The sequence below is a fragment of the Corvus hawaiiensis genome, chromosome 7 (assembly GCF_020740725.1).
Source record: "Corvus hawaiiensis isolate bCorHaw1 chromosome 7, bCorHaw1.pri.cur, whole genome shotgun sequence".
NCBI classification, from domain to species: Eukaryota; Metazoa; Chordata; class Aves; order Passeriformes; family Corvidae; genus Corvus; species Corvus hawaiiensis.
Window position 1 is genome coordinate 21069816 of NC_063219.1, and position 16675 is coordinate 21086490.

General features: G+C 39.1%; 3 protein-coding genes across 8 annotated transcripts in view; 2 read left to right on the forward strand and 1 right to left on the reverse strand.

The window, feature by feature from the left end:
- The window catches only part of LRP2 (LDL receptor related protein 2), a 118723-nt gene extending 116845 nt beyond the window's left edge, over positions 1–1878 (forward strand). For all 5 annotated transcript variants that reach the window (XM_048308952.1, XM_048308953.1, XM_048308954.1 and 2 more), the window contains one exon: positions 371–1878. In XM_048308952.1, the coding sequence (XP_048164909.1) occupies positions 371–532 (162 nt within the window). In that variant the 3' untranslated portion in view covers positions 533–1878. The remainder of the gene's footprint in view (positions 1–370) is intronic.
- A 2086-nt stretch (positions 1879–3964) lies between these two features.
- On the reverse strand, positions 3965–11623 carry DHRS9 (dehydrogenase/reductase 9). Its single transcript, XM_048308965.1, has 5 exons — positions 11370–11623; positions 8339–8669; positions 6483–6741; positions 5102–5265; positions 3965–4264 (listed from the first exon to the last, which is right to left on the reverse strand). The coding sequence occupies exons 1-5, from the start codon at positions 11382–11384 to the stop codon at positions 4014–4016; spliced, it is 1020 nt and encodes a 339-aa protein (XP_048164922.1). The 5' UTR covers positions 11385–11623; the 3' UTR covers positions 3965–4013.
- Positions 6688–16675, forward strand: part of ABCB11 (ATP binding cassette subfamily B member 11) — a 61474-nt gene continuing 51486 nt past the window's right edge. The window contains exon 1 of one of the 2 annotated variants that reach the window (XM_048308959.1): positions 6688–7384. The gene's annotated coding sequence lies outside the window, so the exon portion shown is untranslated. Of the gene's footprint in view, positions 7385–9764; positions 9933–16675 lie in introns of those variants that run through there. The other variant, XM_048308960.1, reaches the window with a different exon arrangement.

Genomic DNA, 16675 nt, shown 5'->3' on the forward strand with positions numbered 1-16675 from the left:
AGTAGATTATGCTGCTATGTGAAACAGTACAGAAATTCCAGTCCAGGTTAGGAAGTGGTTGTGAGAGGTTACCAAAAGTCATGCACACTGAGGTGTTGAGCAGACTCAGCTCAGGCGGCACAGCTCCTCCTGACATTAAGTATTAAAGTAGAAGTTCCAGTATATGGAGTAAGTTTCTAGTATTGTTTTTACTCAGCTGTACAATCTGAAGTGAAATTAGGTGTTTAATTTTGTTACAGGTGGTGATTTGCAGAAATAATTTACACCATGGCATTTCACTTTAGGAATATTTATTCGATGTTTCTGAAAGTTAATGTTGGATGTATGGCGCGTTAGAATGTAAGGTTTGATTTTACAACTATTGTTTCAGATGGAAAAGGAACAGCAACAGGACACAGAAAATGTCCCTACCCGTTCTCCTTCACTGCCTCCCAAGATTATTCTGAAGAGAGACCAACCACTAGCTTACACGGCAACAGAGGATACATTTAAAGACACTGCCAATCTTGTTAAAGAGGACTCTGTGGTATAACTAGGTAACTCATTTAGGGAAAATTAGACACATCCATTTGCACATATATTTTTTATAAACAGAAGAGTAAGGTTCACATTCAAATGCTTTATAAAAATATATACATTTCTAAGCCAGTGGCTGGAGATGTACATTGAAACTATGCCTTGTTTTTTGACAAATGCCAATTTCTATTTTTATGAACAAATATCGTGATGTACTATATGTATATCTTTGCACTGAAGCTGTCTGAAAGTAATGTTATAAATATATTGTACATTTGTAAATTTTTCTAAGATTATCTTGTTCAGTGATGTTGCTAGTAGAAAATTGTATGGAATTTGCCATATATTTAGGGCTAAGTTAATTCTATAAATGCCTAAAACTAAAAAAAAGAACCAAACAAGGCAAATATAGGAACTTTACTGATTTACAGGGTCTTTAGAGTATCTCTTTTATAACAGCACCTTTTAAAACTTCTACTGGTGCTCTGGGCATATTTGCCACCTATTTTATATACTACTGTATATAAAAATGGGTGCCTCTTTATCTTGTGTTAAACAAAACGTGAAAGAGTCAGTGCAGGGTTATTATGCTGAATAGTTACCTGTACAAAATGCTGTTCTTACAATATTTTAACTGCCTGAGACAATTTGCTCTCAATCTATAAGATACATACTTTTCCTCTAGGTTCCAATTTACACAATTCCATTAATAGTGTTCCTATAAAGACTGGATATATTTAGATTTTAGTGCCACAGCTACTTAATGAGCTTTTCTCTTGCTCATAGAATACCTCTGTTCTTGGCTAGAGTCTCTGGAAGTAATTTGTACTATGAAGTAGCTATGTTTCTATAAGAGCTTATTTTCAAACAGCAAAATATGAAAGATATTGGTTCATTTCAGAAATTCTTCAGGTTTTTTTTAATGTGAAAATTTAATTTTATTTACTATTTATTTCCTGAGGTGGATATTAATAGAAAGGGAAACAATTTCTACTAACGAAGTCTTTGTAGTTATCTGGTTGTTCCTATAACCTTCCATCAGAATGTACTGTTGATCTTTTTAGCTCCTCTATTAACTAGCCAAGATAGTTTCCACAACATGAACTGTTTGAGAAAACTTTGATTACAGGAACATGTTCTTCAGCATTCCTGGCTTAGCTACTCATATAAAAGATTCCTGAAGTTATAATCATTGAGACTTTTGCTATTTGATTGTTTTATATCTAAATTCTCAAAATATATACTATTTCTAATTAGAATGCTTGTAATTACTTTGTAACAGACTGATTAGAAAAGACTACTGGAAAATGATGCTGCTGAATAAGTCTAATAAACATATTATTTTATCACATTCCTATTCCATATTTTGTGTCAAGACTCTATGTACTTTTTTCAGTTGTGGAGATTTCAGTGCACTCTGAGATGAAAACAGCAGTGCTTTAGATAAAGTCAAATAATAGTGCTTACTGCTTCACACAACTGTCTAAAGTTCTTCATGTAAGATGTTGTCTTGATACTGATGATGTATCTCTGTAAGTGTGAAAATTGCCCCACTATACACATTCAATAAACTGGCCCTTGGATCAGGAAATTCTTACTATTGAGAGACTGATAATCAAGGTAGTATGGACATAAGTGATTAAAACATTATTTCAATTAACTTTCATATCTCATATCAGAATTTGATGCTTTTATTTTTTTTAATTTAAGCTCATTTTGTGTTTTTTTAAAAGCATTTTTTTCTGAGTGCATTAATTTAAAAGCATTTTCTCTGAGTGCAGAAAATTCCTTAGAGTCTGCAACACAGCAGACACATCTGTAAGGATTTCTTTGAGATACAGGGCGCTGTTCTTAAGGAAGGGTTTCCAAGGTTTTTAAAGGGAGAAGGCAGATCTGACACTTCCAAAAGACTTGCCTGCAGTTGCATACCACGAGAAAAAGTAGCATCAGTTTTGGGAATAGTCTTTGTCAACTAAAAGATTTGGAACCAGTGTTGGAAGAAACTGCTAATATGTCAGCCATGTATCAGAAATGCATATTTTTCCCCCTGTAATAATTTTAACTTTTAAGATATGGAAGAAAAAAATCCCTGGGTTACTCTGTAGATAGGTAGTATGTAGCTTTGGTTGCTTAGCGTATCTGATGGTGAAGGATTCCTAAGCTTCAACTGGGACTTCTCTCAGTAGCACAGTGTCCCCTTCTGAGTATGTAAAATTTAGGTTTTGGTATTTTATACAACATAGGTTTTAGATTATACTCCTAACTTCATTTTTCACTTGTATTCTTTTTTCCTTATCAGGACAGTCCCTGCTTGGATTCTTAAATTTTGGACTCATTCTATTTCAAAGAAAGCTGATTTTTAGAGATCTTAGCAACTGTCTGTAATCTGCAACTATAGGGCTGAGAAATTATACCATTAAGTTTTTCATGTACGTTCTCTTTAGAGCTGTCAGGCCAGATAGAAAGATTTCTCTCTCTGCAGGTATTTGCTGTGAAATGTAGTAAAATAATATTCTTGAAGCCATTTACTAGAGAATAGAACTTCAACTAAATACTTAAAGGTTACTAATGCTGTTTACATTCTGTCCTTTTTTCGCACATTACAAACACGCACACACCCTCTCACATACAGTGGTGAAACTTCTTACGTTTGGAGTTCTGACCTGCACATGGTATCTTTTTAAGCTTAATTGAATTGAACATTAATGATTAATCACCAGCATAGTACTTTAGCAAATAAAACCTTTACCCCTTCAATTTTAATATCTCTTGGAACACCAGTTTGTGAGCCTCTCGCCAACAGCCTTAGAGATAGAAATAGTGTACAAGAGGCACAGTAACCTCAAGTAATGTTTTACCATTCTGAACACACTCTGTACAACTGAAAGAATTTGCTATAGCATACACTAATGACCTACTCCATCTGATAAGTGAAATAATAATCCTTTTAACTTGCAAAACACACTGAGGATGAAAGAAATGTAAATGCATATTAGTTTTAGTATTTTCCCCATAAACTATACTAATATTAGAAAGAAAGTTAAAATGTGCATTTCAATACTATGTTTGCATAGTACAGTGGAGTTTTGATTTTCCCTAGAATTGCATATCTGTAAAATTGCTTGTGGGTTTTTTTTTCTGCTGAGTTGAATAACCAGGTGGTCAGATACTATGATTGTAATTTCTGGAATATGCTGCAATAGTTGGACTTTTATTATTTGAATTCATGTCTTGTGTGAATAGTATTAACTAGCTTTTTAGCTGAATATTTTATGAATACAGATCCTATAGAGGTATCATTTCTGAGCAGCAGCCTTCAAAAACATGCTGGATTTACAAGCCTACCTGCGAACTCAGAATTTCAGGTATGGTGGGGTGAGGGATGGAGAAGGTGTCTTCTGAAAAGAATTTAAACAGTTTAGTAACTGGTAAAGAAGAGGACATCTAGTTTTGATAGGATAAATATTTATTTCAGCAGAGCTGATACTGTTTCAATACTAGACATTAATTAGAACTCCATGAGCTGATCTCCTGCTGTCTGCTGGAACTGGAAATGTAATATGCAACAGCATGTCAGACAAACAGCTTGGGGCATAGGAGAGAAACAGCCAGAAGAACTTTGCATCCCATCCAGCTCTGTATCGTGTCCTGGGGTACTTTGCTATCAGGGCATGTTCCATACATTTTATGACATTAGAAATATCATAGTCACACAGTCTTTCCACTGATGATCTTTGGGCTTTTATATCTGTAAACAAAAAAATAAACCTGAAAGCATTTATATGCAACATCTCTGTGAGAGTGTTCTTTATATCCAAAGGTTTGGCTGCAGCTTCAGGCTTGCTTTAAACTACTGTCTCAAATGCTGAGAGCAGTATAGCTACAGCAAAGCAGAGACCATAAAGACTGCAACACACCCAGAATACAAGCCCAATAAGCAAAAACCTCCCCGGCCCATGTTGTGAGCCAGATATTCTGTACAGTATAGGTTGTGTCATACTGCACTAACTTTTCAGATATCACTAAGCCATAAATGTAGCATATGGTCATAGCAGCTCATTCCCACTGGGTATTGTACCTCTAAGTATTGAGGGGCTAAGAAAGGTAGCATGACCTCATATCTCACCAATCTCATGTGTGAACTAATAGCTCAGGCATCATCTAACAGACACGTAGTTAAGAACAGTCAGTGATGGGTCCTTAATGAGCATTAATGATGTCCAGTAAATGTTCACAGAATCACAGATAGGTTGAGGTTGGAAGGGACCTCTGGCACCAAGTCCCACTACTTAAGCTGGGTCACCTAGACCAGGTTGCCCAGGACATGTCCAGATGGCTTTTGAATATCCCCAAAGATGGGGATTCCACAACCACCCTGGGCAACCTGTGCCAGTCCTCACTCACCCTCACACTGAAGTGTTCAGCAGGAACATCCTGCGCTTCAGTGTGTACCCATTGCCTTGAATCCTATCCCTGGACAACACTAAAACCAGCTAGGCTCTGTTGTCTTTACAGCCTCAATTCAAGTATTTATATATGCTGATAATATCCCCCATGAGCTTTCATACAGTCATTTTCTACTTACATTCAACTAAGTATTTTTCTCCATAGGAGTCCCTGATCTCAGGAGTCAGTCTGTTCCAAAGTTTGAAGACGTATTTCTCAATGATATCTGAATGAACTACTTCTGCCTTAAAGAAACCATGCTCAACAGTGCTTACTTTCACTCCAAAATGCTGCATCTCTATCCTAGAAGACAAAAAACCCAATAATCTCCTTGACCATCCAGTAATGGCATAACTATGAATCATAAGTAAGTTGAAAATCTGTCACACAAATATTTGAGACTTAGATTCTTATCTTCATATATCAGAATTATTTTGAGATGTTCAAATTAGCTTCATAGCAGTGTATGTGTAGTGTAAAAGCAGAGCAGACAACTGAGGAAAAAAAAGCAGTGTCAAGTAGATTCACAGCTCTCTGTGTGGTTTATGTTGGACTCATGAAAAGGATGCAACAGCCAGGTGCATCTTAGTCATGCATTATCATAATAAAACTTCTGACTATTTCATATACTGTTGCATCATTTTAGTTCACAGCAAGAGCAGATCATTAAAGTGTCTGAGAAAAAGTAAAAGTGAAAAAAAAATTTCATTTGGATTAGAACTTTTTTCTTTATCCTATGGTTAAATGATTAAATGTTAATGCAGTAAAGGTTAGTGTGTTTCTTCTTGGTGTATGTACTCTATGTACTTTCGAGTTGAGTACAACTCCTTTAGGGTAAAAATGGCATCTTTGTTTTGCTGGACAGCTCAAGAGACTCAGGCAGGTATGTTCTACAGTGTGCAAAGGAATGGACCACATGTACATTAGCCATTAATTTCTATTTCTTTGGGGTATAGGCTTTCTTTAAATAAGTACTCATAACTGTTTAAAACCAGCTTTCCTAGCCATTCTGACTTGTGAAGACTTGACTCACTGGGCTGGGCCTTAGCTTTCTAGAAGCAGTACAGTACAACTGGTTTCAGCAAAGGGTGCTCAGCTTTATTTTCTGAAGTTACAAGTACCTCTGGTAATGTGGTTGCTGTCTGGAATTACCCAGCTCAGATTGTTGTGGAGAATTAGAGCAAAATATTCAGGCAAGTACAACTTGCCCAAGAAACTGGATGTCTGGCCAGGCTATATTGTTGATTTGCTTTCATGTATGCAGTGGATTCACATGCCTGAAATCTGCACACTAACAACTTGTCTAGGATATGAAAATTTTCAAAGTGCAGGTCCTTGCTGGGTCTGTCCATAGTACTGGAGACTGAAATCCTAAAAAAAGTGACCAGTCCTCTTATTTTCCTTTTCCCCTTTAGGCAAGATTTCCAGAGAGGAATCAAGATGGGCAAACATACAGTCACCCTTCCTCAGCACGTCTGGAATCTGTTCTTGGATTCATGCATGTATTTCTGGCTACTCACCGTAAGGTGTCAGAAAAAGCTTCCATGCCCCATTTGGACAGACTGTAGCCACCCCCTACAAAAGCCATGAGGCCTTTGGCATTAATTAGATTGATGACTCTTCCCTCAGCTTTTTTCAGAAGTGGCAGAAGCTTGAGTGTGATTTCAATCAATCCCAGCAGGCTAACATCCAGGACTGAACGGAAGTCTTCAATCCTCAGCCAATCGGTGGGTCCTACAGGTGCTGTTCCTTCAGCATTGCTCACCAAGCCAAAAAGCCCTAGGAGGATTGCAAAACCATTTATTTCAGTATATGGCAATATCTTATCCTGGAGTTTCATGTGTGCATTGGGAACCAAGGACACAGTCTGCAAAAACTTCAAGGAGATGAATACAGTTATCTGGTATTTGTTTGGATGATCTACATTGTACACCTGGTATAATTTGCTGAAGAGCGTGGGTAAAGTATTAATGGAAAACTATTTTGTTTGGAGATGTGGGCCACCATGCTGGGCTTTATTATTCAGATCTGCTCAAGTATGTAGGCTCCTAATATGCACTTGTATTCTCGTGAAAATCAGATAGTCTGCATAGAAGCGGAAAGACTGATTTTTCTGGTTTTGGGTCTAAAGGTCTAAACCAAATGTGTGGCATTAGTCAATGCTTCTAAAGATACTAGCCTAGTCCTGTGTATTGATAATACCACTTTACTACCTTTATAATTTACTTGAGGAACTTTAGATAAATAGTGACGTTTCCAACAGTTTGCTGAGGACAGCCTGTGCCTGAGGGGAGAGGCTGAAAGTCCAGCACTCAGCCTCCATAAAGAGTCTCACACACTGAGGTGAAAGCATTACTAGTGGTTATCCTGGCTGAGAATGTGTGGCCTTCTACAAGCTGGGAGCAAGAGCCTGCTGCAGGAGGTAAGTGATAATAATTTTTTTAAACTTGCTCTCAATCTCTGCATTGGTCTGGAATACTCATGATGGTCTGGAAGAATGATCTGGAATACTCATGATGAGGCCAAAGGCTTTTACAAGCTTTGAGGAGAAAGTCCTACTGGTAGAAGATACATGTTTTACTGTTTTAGGTACCGAATTAATTAATAAGCCTGTTGGATATTTGGTATAACTGTGTTTTACAACTGGTAGTTACAGTGCTGTGGTGCCCTTTGGTAGCCTTTAGTCTGAGCTATCAGTGCTGATACACGTGTATTGCCACAGTTGAAATACATTTACCACGCAGATCTTTTTAGCACCCTTTGCCAAACCCATCACTGAAGTCTCATAGGTATCCAAGGGTAGCCTCTTTTTTACAGGAGTGCTCAGAGGGGTATGACAGTGGGTAGTGAGAGCTACCTATGCAACAACTCCAAGAAAACTGGCTGAAATTGCAGGTGTTTAACTGTTACAGTCAGTGCAATTGTTGTGTACAATGCAAATGTCAGACTTATTCAGGCATGCAAAAATATAATCTTCTGTTTACTAGAGGAGGGCTGCAGAGGCCCTGAATTAACTATTTTTAATTGAGTGGGCTGAATTTGTCAAGAGAATTTTCTGGTACCAGTTAGTACCTTCCTTCCACTGACATTCTTCAACTACACCAAAAAGAGTTTAAAAAAAACACCTGGGAATGATCTGGTTTTTAACAGAGTGAGCAAGTGGAGTTTTAGGCACCTTTCACCCGTTGGTGAAAGCAATGGAAAGCATTGCTGGAGAGAATATCTTTGAACTGAGAAATGACAGAACTGAAGAATGAATGTTTCATCAGTAACATTGAAAATGCCTCTGCAGTAAGTGGAGAGGCAATGGAACTTTTAGCTAGACCAAATTTGGTTAAATTGAATCATCTTTCTGAGAAGCTGCCTTGTCACTTACCCTTGCCAGCTGTCTGTTCAGTCACAAACTCCACAGCCCTGGCAATGCTGTTGGAGTCTGCTAAGTTCAGATTCACTGTCTTCAGTGAGAGTGAAGAGCAGGACTGTAGCTGTTGGCTTCCTTTTTCTGTGGTACATGCAGCAATGACACAAAATCCCTTTTTGTCAAGCCATTTAGCCAGTGAGTTTCCAAGTCCAGTGTCACAGCCTGTTATGAAGACATGCTTTCCATTCAGGTTTCTTGCTCTGTATCTGTCTCTGATGAGCCAGTAAATGATAAGAGGAAGTATGGAAGCCAAAATTGCTATGTGCAGTAAGTCTGAAAGTGAGACCTACAAGCAAGTAAGTTAATGATGTAGAAGTGCAATGAAACAAATGTGCTCAGCCAACCCTCCAAATTCCTGAGACACAACTCCTGTAAGGGGCTTTGTTTCTGGTTTCAGCCCTTCCAGACCACTGTATGTTAGGGGAGAGCAGGAATAGGAGCTTTGGCACAATGCGATTGGGATCCATGAATAATATGTGCCTTGACAAAACCTTCCCTATCTTACTTTTCAATAGATTGTCACTGTTTTCAAGCTTTACTGATCAAACTTTCTAGTCAGCCCTGTCCTTTAAGGACATTTCAGACTGAAAGGAATGACCTCATCAGTTCTGAAAGTTCTTTTTTGTGGATGTTGGTCATTATTTGTGTTGATACTGGAGAAAGAAATTCCCCTGGGAAAAAGGATGATTCTCTTTGACCACTTGTATGATTCTACCCAGGCTGCTTTTCTAATCTTTAACATGGAAGCAGAGTGACCCCAAGAACAACCCCAGAGAAGTGCAAGCTGTAGCGGTGGATCTGATGATTAATTTGTTACGTCACTCATGTTGCGTGACAGTGAGTGATTTGCTCTCTGCCCCTTAGACAAGGTAGACTTTGGGGCAGTACCTGAGTCTTCTGTTACTTGTTGCCTGTTTAGCAGAAAAACACAGCACAGCAGAACACACTATATAGGAAGTGTGTTTGTATAAAGAAATGTGGAAATGCATGGAGATGTTGCCCTCAAAAACATTTAAAAAAACCAAAAACCACCGAGGAAACTCAAGGTTTCCTAACTCTGTTGGGGAGGCTACTGTTTGCTTATTACAAGATGTTTTGATAAACGTAGAATACAGTTCTTGCATCTAAATTCTTGATAATTGATTACTAGTTTTCTATTTGTATTTTGGTTTTTACAACCCGACTTCTGTAAGAAAAACACCTGGGATTGCTCTGGTTAGTATTAGCCACTGTGTTTATGTAGCAATAATTGGCACAGAAGTTCTGTAAGACAGAAGGCTCTAGGGGATACAGCTGAGAGGGCAGCACTGTCTGTGAAGCCTCCACTGCTCTTCTTTTCCCTGTCAGACCCAGGCCAGTGTTACTAAGTCTGTAATTCCTAACTGCCTAATTCTTCCCATGTACTAGTGCACCTTCTCTGGTAACACAGTGACCTGAACATCACAGTAGGTTTTGCCCTGCTGGAGCTTTCTGCCACTATGTATTCTGCTAGATGATGTCATTACTGCTGGAAGGAGCCTGGGGTCGGGGCCAAGAGAAACAGTCACAGGTAGTTTTCTTTCAAGAAAATCCCTGATTCTCTGAATGTACAATGTTATCCAAAATATCTCGTTTGATAATTGTGAAGTTCTACAAAAGCCAAAAAAAGCCACCTAGCTTCAATGATCATATTGATTTTGAAATAGCTGCATGGAGTGGCAAACAGTGTGTTTCCAGAGGAAATATCAGCATGATATTTCAAGAGTATTGATATATCTTCCTAAATATTGAATTTGGATTAATAATGTAGCCAGTAAATAGCTTAAGGCAAATTCTACTTTCCATCAAAACTTTTATATTTGCCTGGCAAATTGAGAACTCGTGTGATAGAGCTTGGCTTCTCATGCCTAGACAAGTGCCATTATAAAAGCAACTGATTTTAGAGAAAAGCAGCATGACTGCATTGATAGCCCTCTAGGATCCTTAGATGACTGCAAAGTATAGCATCCCTCTGCTTCTCTGCACTAAAGGAAGCACATAGACCCCATATTGAAGGAGGATGTTACTGATTTACTCCCACAGCAAGTTTGCTTATGCCAAAGAATTTCAGGCTGGGGTGAAGTCTGGGGTCTGTGTGTGCTTTGGATTCCTTCACTCACAACTGTGCAGGCAGTGCAAAACCCCAGAAGTCAGTGCTCTGCAATGGGTAGATTGACCTGCCAGGCATGCTGAGGAAGAACTGCCAATGGGAAATTTAGGCACTTTGGCTCTTCAGAATGAGCACTCATGTAGCACTCAGTGGAAGGTTTAGATATATCAGGCAGTGCACTGAAAGATCATCCAACATCTCTCCAAAGTCACCCTGCCATAGCTACAAGCCCCCTAGTTTTCAGTTAATTGAACAAATAGGCAGGCACAGAACATCAGCTCTCTCACTCTTAGCTATTCCTGCATGTGCAGAGCTTTGCACTTTTGTTTCATGGAAAAGGAATGCTTTTTTGTATGCTGTGTAAATATATCAATGTGATAATTTGGTTTGGTGGTCAACAGATAACTTAAGATCTTTATTAATATGTCATCTGAAAAGAAACATCCCTCCAAACTCTCCTACACAGCATTTTGTAGAGAGATGAATGTAGCCTGGTGCAGTACATTTTCAGCATGATTGTATCTTCTTTGTATGTCTTGCACTTCATATTTTTACTACAGCATCGTAAAAGCCCCAGGGAAACACAATCCTTTAAAATCTTAGGTCACTGACCAAGTAATTGAAAATTGAAGTAAGGAAAGATTCTACATGTTGGGAAGAGCATTTCTGAGTTAGCATTTTATTCAGACCCTGTAGGTGCTAAGATAAGCAACAATTGTTAAAATTACTCTAGAAGGGAAGGGACTGCATGTTCTCTTGTCTGTGCACTACAAAACAAATGCTTAGCTCTCTTAGATATCCTGCAAATGCATATAATAGGTACTGCTCACTATAACAATAGATACGAGTTCTACTCACATTCTGGAGAGACATCTGTAAGCTCAGTCTGTACCTTCAGGTGCTCATGAGTTGCCTTTACCAGTTGTTTCCAGTGTCAGAACATAGAAACAGCCCAATTTGCTCATAAACTTGTGCACCAAGACTCACATTTTGGTTAAAAAAAAAAATCTTGTAAATTCTGTGTCTGATGGTACTTTCCTGATTGATGCACATCAGCAGGGCCCCTCTCCCTGCTATTGCTAATGATTCGTGCTCCGATCTGTCTATTTTAGGAATGTACTTGGTATTAATCTTCTGACTATGCTCTATGCCTGCCTCGCCTACCTATGTTGTTTAAGCATTGCTGGCTATATATAGTGATTTAAAGAGCCTGGGGGGCTGTCAGGACTCATTAAGGAGAAGTAATCTACTGTTCTGTGCTTTGTCTTGAAACCAGCAGGAGTCTTTCTGCTGATTTAATAGAGCTTGCTTCATACCTCCCTCTTTTCTCTCGCATGTGAGCGAGTTATTGTTGATGTGACTTAATCTTTTAAGATACCTCTTCATGTATGAAAACTTTCAGGGATGAAGTTATTTTAACTAGTCCAGGGGCAGTTTTTTGATACTAGGAACAAAACAATTTCAACGTTTCTCAAATAAAAGCTCAAATACTACAAACCGTACAAATGGAATCTCTACAGTTTAAATGGGCACAGATGCTAACATATGATTGGTGGGTGGCTTGTTTGCTCAGTCTTTGGCCCAAAGTCTGGTGGACACTTCTGATCCAGCTTTGAGTACTACTGCATAAACATGGCAGCAGAATTTCTTTTCCCCATTCTTCATATCTCTTCACTCACAGTGCTGTGCAGTGCCAGGTGCTGCAGTAAGCAAGGAGGCTTGGGCAAAGACTGTTCTCAACAGCAAAATGAATGAATAAGCTTTTTTGTTAAAATTGATATGAAACTGAATGAGTAGGAAATTAAAACTGGGGAAAACAAGTAGAGTGGTAGGATGGAGCTGGAAATGATCTTGCCTACACAGTTGAGTGGATGATGGCAATGGCAGCCTTTCCCAGACTGGCTGGTGACACCTGGTCTGGCTGGTCCCTGACAAGAGCAGTAGAGTTGTTAGTTCATCCTCTGCATGGTGGGCAGCTCTTCCCAACCAGTTTCTCTCCCTGCTCCCTTTGACTTGGGCCTGTGCATTCTTGCTTCTTTTGCCACTCATGAGTGCCACAAGCTGCAGTATTGGTTGTTACTGTACTTTCAGCACTCTTGGGGCAGCCAGGAGGTGCGTGCAGCTTGCTGGAGACGTGGGGTTTCAACAGGTGGCTGGCAAAGATTTCCGCTCCAGGACAAGCCTGGCAGAAGCACCTGTGTAGCCCTGCCTGGCCTAATTCTAATGATAGCCTCTACAGTGTGGTTGAAATGACCACAGAACAGCACTCCACCAGCATGCAAAGCCTGTTGCAGGGAAACATTGCTCAATCAGTGTCAGGTCAGGGGTCCTGCTATTGTGGGTAGCAATCCTTTGCCATGAAAACGTAGGAGAGGAAAACATAAAACAAGTTTCTCCTTCTCTACCATTGTTTTTTTTTTTTTTTCTCAGCAAACTGCTTTTGAACTTGCTTTTGAACTGCAGAAAGTAATTTCAGAAAGCTGAATAGAACCTGCTTAGCATCTCAGAAAACATTAAATGGGGAATTTTCCCAATAAGTTCCCTCTTTCACAGAGGATCCTCCAACTCTCTCAGAACACAGTGAGGGAGCTTACTGGAAAAGAAATCACATAAGCAAAATGTGAGCTCTATACATAGTTTTCTGGTAGCTTGGCGTGAGACAGGCTTTCCTTTGCAGAGAGCAGACCTTGATCAGGTCTGTCTGATTTCCTATTGATCCCTTAAGTATATTTTGTAATGAAATCCTTGACTCCTAGAAAGTAAAAATGGCCGCACTTGAACCATAACATTGGGAAAGGAAATTTGATTCTCCAGGGAAAAGCAAGAAGCTAGAGTTATTCCTGCTGGACAGGCAAAGGTGTTGAAGCGCACATTGTGCTGACTCTAACAAGCAAACCAAATCCAGGTTCTAGGGATGCAATCCCCCAGGACGTTCTGACCTTGTGGATGTTATGGGTCTCCCCCCATGAGGAGTCCCTTCTAGTCCTTAAAAACATATGTCTAAATACGTTTTCACCTGCCTCACACAGCCTTGTGAGCAGGTCATATTTTGCTACTCAGAGCAGACCACACCATGGTTTGCTTCTTTTCAGAAGTCACTGGCTTCTCTTGCTGGCATTGAGAAGATGAGGCATCTGGTCCCAGGAGAGCAAATGTCAGCAGTATCTGGTCCTCCATACAGCAAGAAGTAATACATTAGGCAACTGGTATTTTTTCCTGCATTTCTAATTTAAATAATGTGTGTGCTAGTGTACCCTGTCTCAAATCCTGTTTGTATTTTCTTAAAAATGTTAACATTTGTAGTGATAGTGTCTCACAGCAGCTGATGGTATACTTGTGGTCTGACAGGGACTGAATTAAGCCAGACAAACTTTAATTTCTAAAGATAAAGATCAGAGTAGGTGGTGTCATTTCACTTCACAGTGTCTTTGTTTCCCTAATCAATCCTCTTGATTGAATAATCTTGGTGGAGAAAAGATAAAAGATTTTAGCTTTTAAAAAGCCTCTATGTGAAACAAGAAACTCTAAGGATCAAAAGACAAACAGCCCCTGTTCCGACAGGCTTGGCAACTGTCTATTAGACAGGTCCTGAATGGCTGCTTCATCACTGAGGCTAGCAGAGGAAAGGGACTTGATTTCTAAATAAATAAACAAACAGTAATGACAGAAAAACCACATTGAGCATATTGATTACTATCGGCAGATAGAAATTTTTCTGTTTGGGAGTTCACTCAGAAACTACATGCCAACATGAATAATTAATATTTAATGGAGATTTGAATAAATCTTCCTAAACCAAATATGTGTGGATAGTCATATTGTAGTGCAGGTGCATTTAAGATTAGCTTTTCATATCACAGTATTTCCAAAAAGTCAGAATGATGAGGAGATATAATGCTACTTTGCAAGGCTTTCTCAGTGAGAAATGTATTGCTTCTTTTGACAAAAATGTCTGGAAATTGCCTCACGTTTTTGAAAATACTCCTTTCCATATTGTATTTTAATATCAGGGAGAAACTTGCTCCAAATAACTTGTTTCTCTTTCATAATCTTTGCTGGATTACATAATGCTGTTCGGAGCAGTCTGGGTTGAATGCAGCAACCTTTGCTCCAAAAGCTTTCATATCTCTTCTGAAAAGGTAGCCCAATTATTTAATTGCTTTAGACATTATTATGATATATACTGTTGGATTTTTTGCTGTGCTAACACTTTTATTTCTGTCTTTATATGGCACTCAGCACACAAATACTCCAAGGTTTATTCATGGTTGTGAACTTTCAGCTTGTTATCTATAAATAAAAGAACGGTGAGCTATCTAACCTGTTTCCCAGATTGAGAATGTGCATGTACACTGCTGACAGTGTATTTCAGATTCTAGTTCTCAGTGCAGTAGATCATTAGTTATCTGACTTGTCTGAAAGCCTGGCTGGCTGACAAAATGCAAGTATGTAGAGCCAATTTACGTATCTCAGGAAATCCCTACTTTAGGGAAGACCTCTGGCTGGTGTTAGGTGGGTGGGTAGACCTCTTCTGGCCCCATCTGGTATCCATCAGTCCTGTGTAAGTGTCCTGGTATCTAAAATGGCACTATAGATTTTTAGGCACACAAATTGCTCCTTGCCCGTGCTACAAGAAGCCACCATGGTAGTCCCCAGAATTGATTTGCTGTGTTTTCTAGATCTTTTTAACAATTGTGATAATTAAGAGAAAACACTTCACAGAAGAAAGCTTAGACAGAGGTTACTATCATGCAATAAGTCATGGTATGTATCTTTTTCTGTATGTGTGAGAAATTTCTAGGTGCACTTTTCATGTTGTGAAGACATCTCAGTTCCCTTGAGTAGAGCTTCCTCTGCAATAAGGCCTCTGTGCACACTAAGATGGGTTAACTGTGAGTCTGTAAGAGTACCAATTACACTGCAATAATATTTGAGGAAAGCTGGTGTGACCAACAAGCTTTGTCCCATTTCAAAGTGGCAGAAAAAGAATTAGTCTAAAGTGGATAATATTTTCCAAATTTATGCCAAGTGCCAGGATTATAAATCAGCTGTTATTCTGCATATACCAATTTTTAGTTAGTACATGAGCCTTAGGAAAGAAAAAGAGTGGTCTTTTCTCATAGTGAGTGTTATACCTTAAGCTGTCATTAAATCTTTTTGAAGGAAATTAGCCTCCACTACTAAGTGCTAGGTGACTTAGAACACTGCATACATTTACTATCCTTCCCTTTGAAATTATTTTTTTTTTGGGGGGGAAGGGAAGCATTTTTATTGTAATGTTTGTGAGTCTTATTAACTTCAGTTGGTTCTCTAAATGCTCAGTATCCATCCAGTCTGCAAGCACTGATGGCCCCATAATCCCGGCACTACTGACAAGTCCCCAGAGACCTGCAGGGAAACTGAGAGGCAAGTGAGGAAGCAAATTTTAACCTAATGTGTTAGATTAACTGACCTGGGAGAGACTTCACAGAAAGTCAGTGTGGAACCAAGAAGGCAGTGATGTGAAGGAATTGCTTTAAAATGTCCCTAGTATTCAGCTTTATTCTCAGTGTCCAGGTTTTATTACCATGCTTTCCATCGCCCTTTGCATAGTCTTCACCCTGCTACAGCATTTTGGGCTGGGGATGGTGTTGGCTTTTTGTGGAAGAAAGGACAGTAGAGGAAGACCAGGTACAGCAAAGAGCAACTATACTGGGTGATAGAAAATGTGTAAGCAATGAAGTGAAGGTAGGAGAAAAACTACTGAATTGATTTGAAAAACATTTCTGAGCCCTCAGAAACTGGGGGGAAGGGGGAAATAAAAAAAATGTAAACCAGCTTGTATCAGCTCTTAGAGTTCAGTGAATGAATACTTCTGCTGGTCTGACTTTACTCACAGTTTTTTGAGAGAAAAAAACCCCACTTTTGGCCTGAAAGCAAGCACAGTTCAAATAAAAGCAATTTGTCAAGTTATAAGCAATCTTATGAAGAGGTGAAAGGTCAAATGGAGATTGGAATTTAGCAATAAGTATAAATGCTATTATGGCACATCATAATAGACTGGATTTAAGATTCAAATTTAGTAGAATCCACCCAGTTGGATGTTAGGCCTTTGCAAGCTCTACTGCACCACTGCTCCTACTGAAATCCGTTAGCACTGGGAACAGCAGCAGCATCTTGTCTTG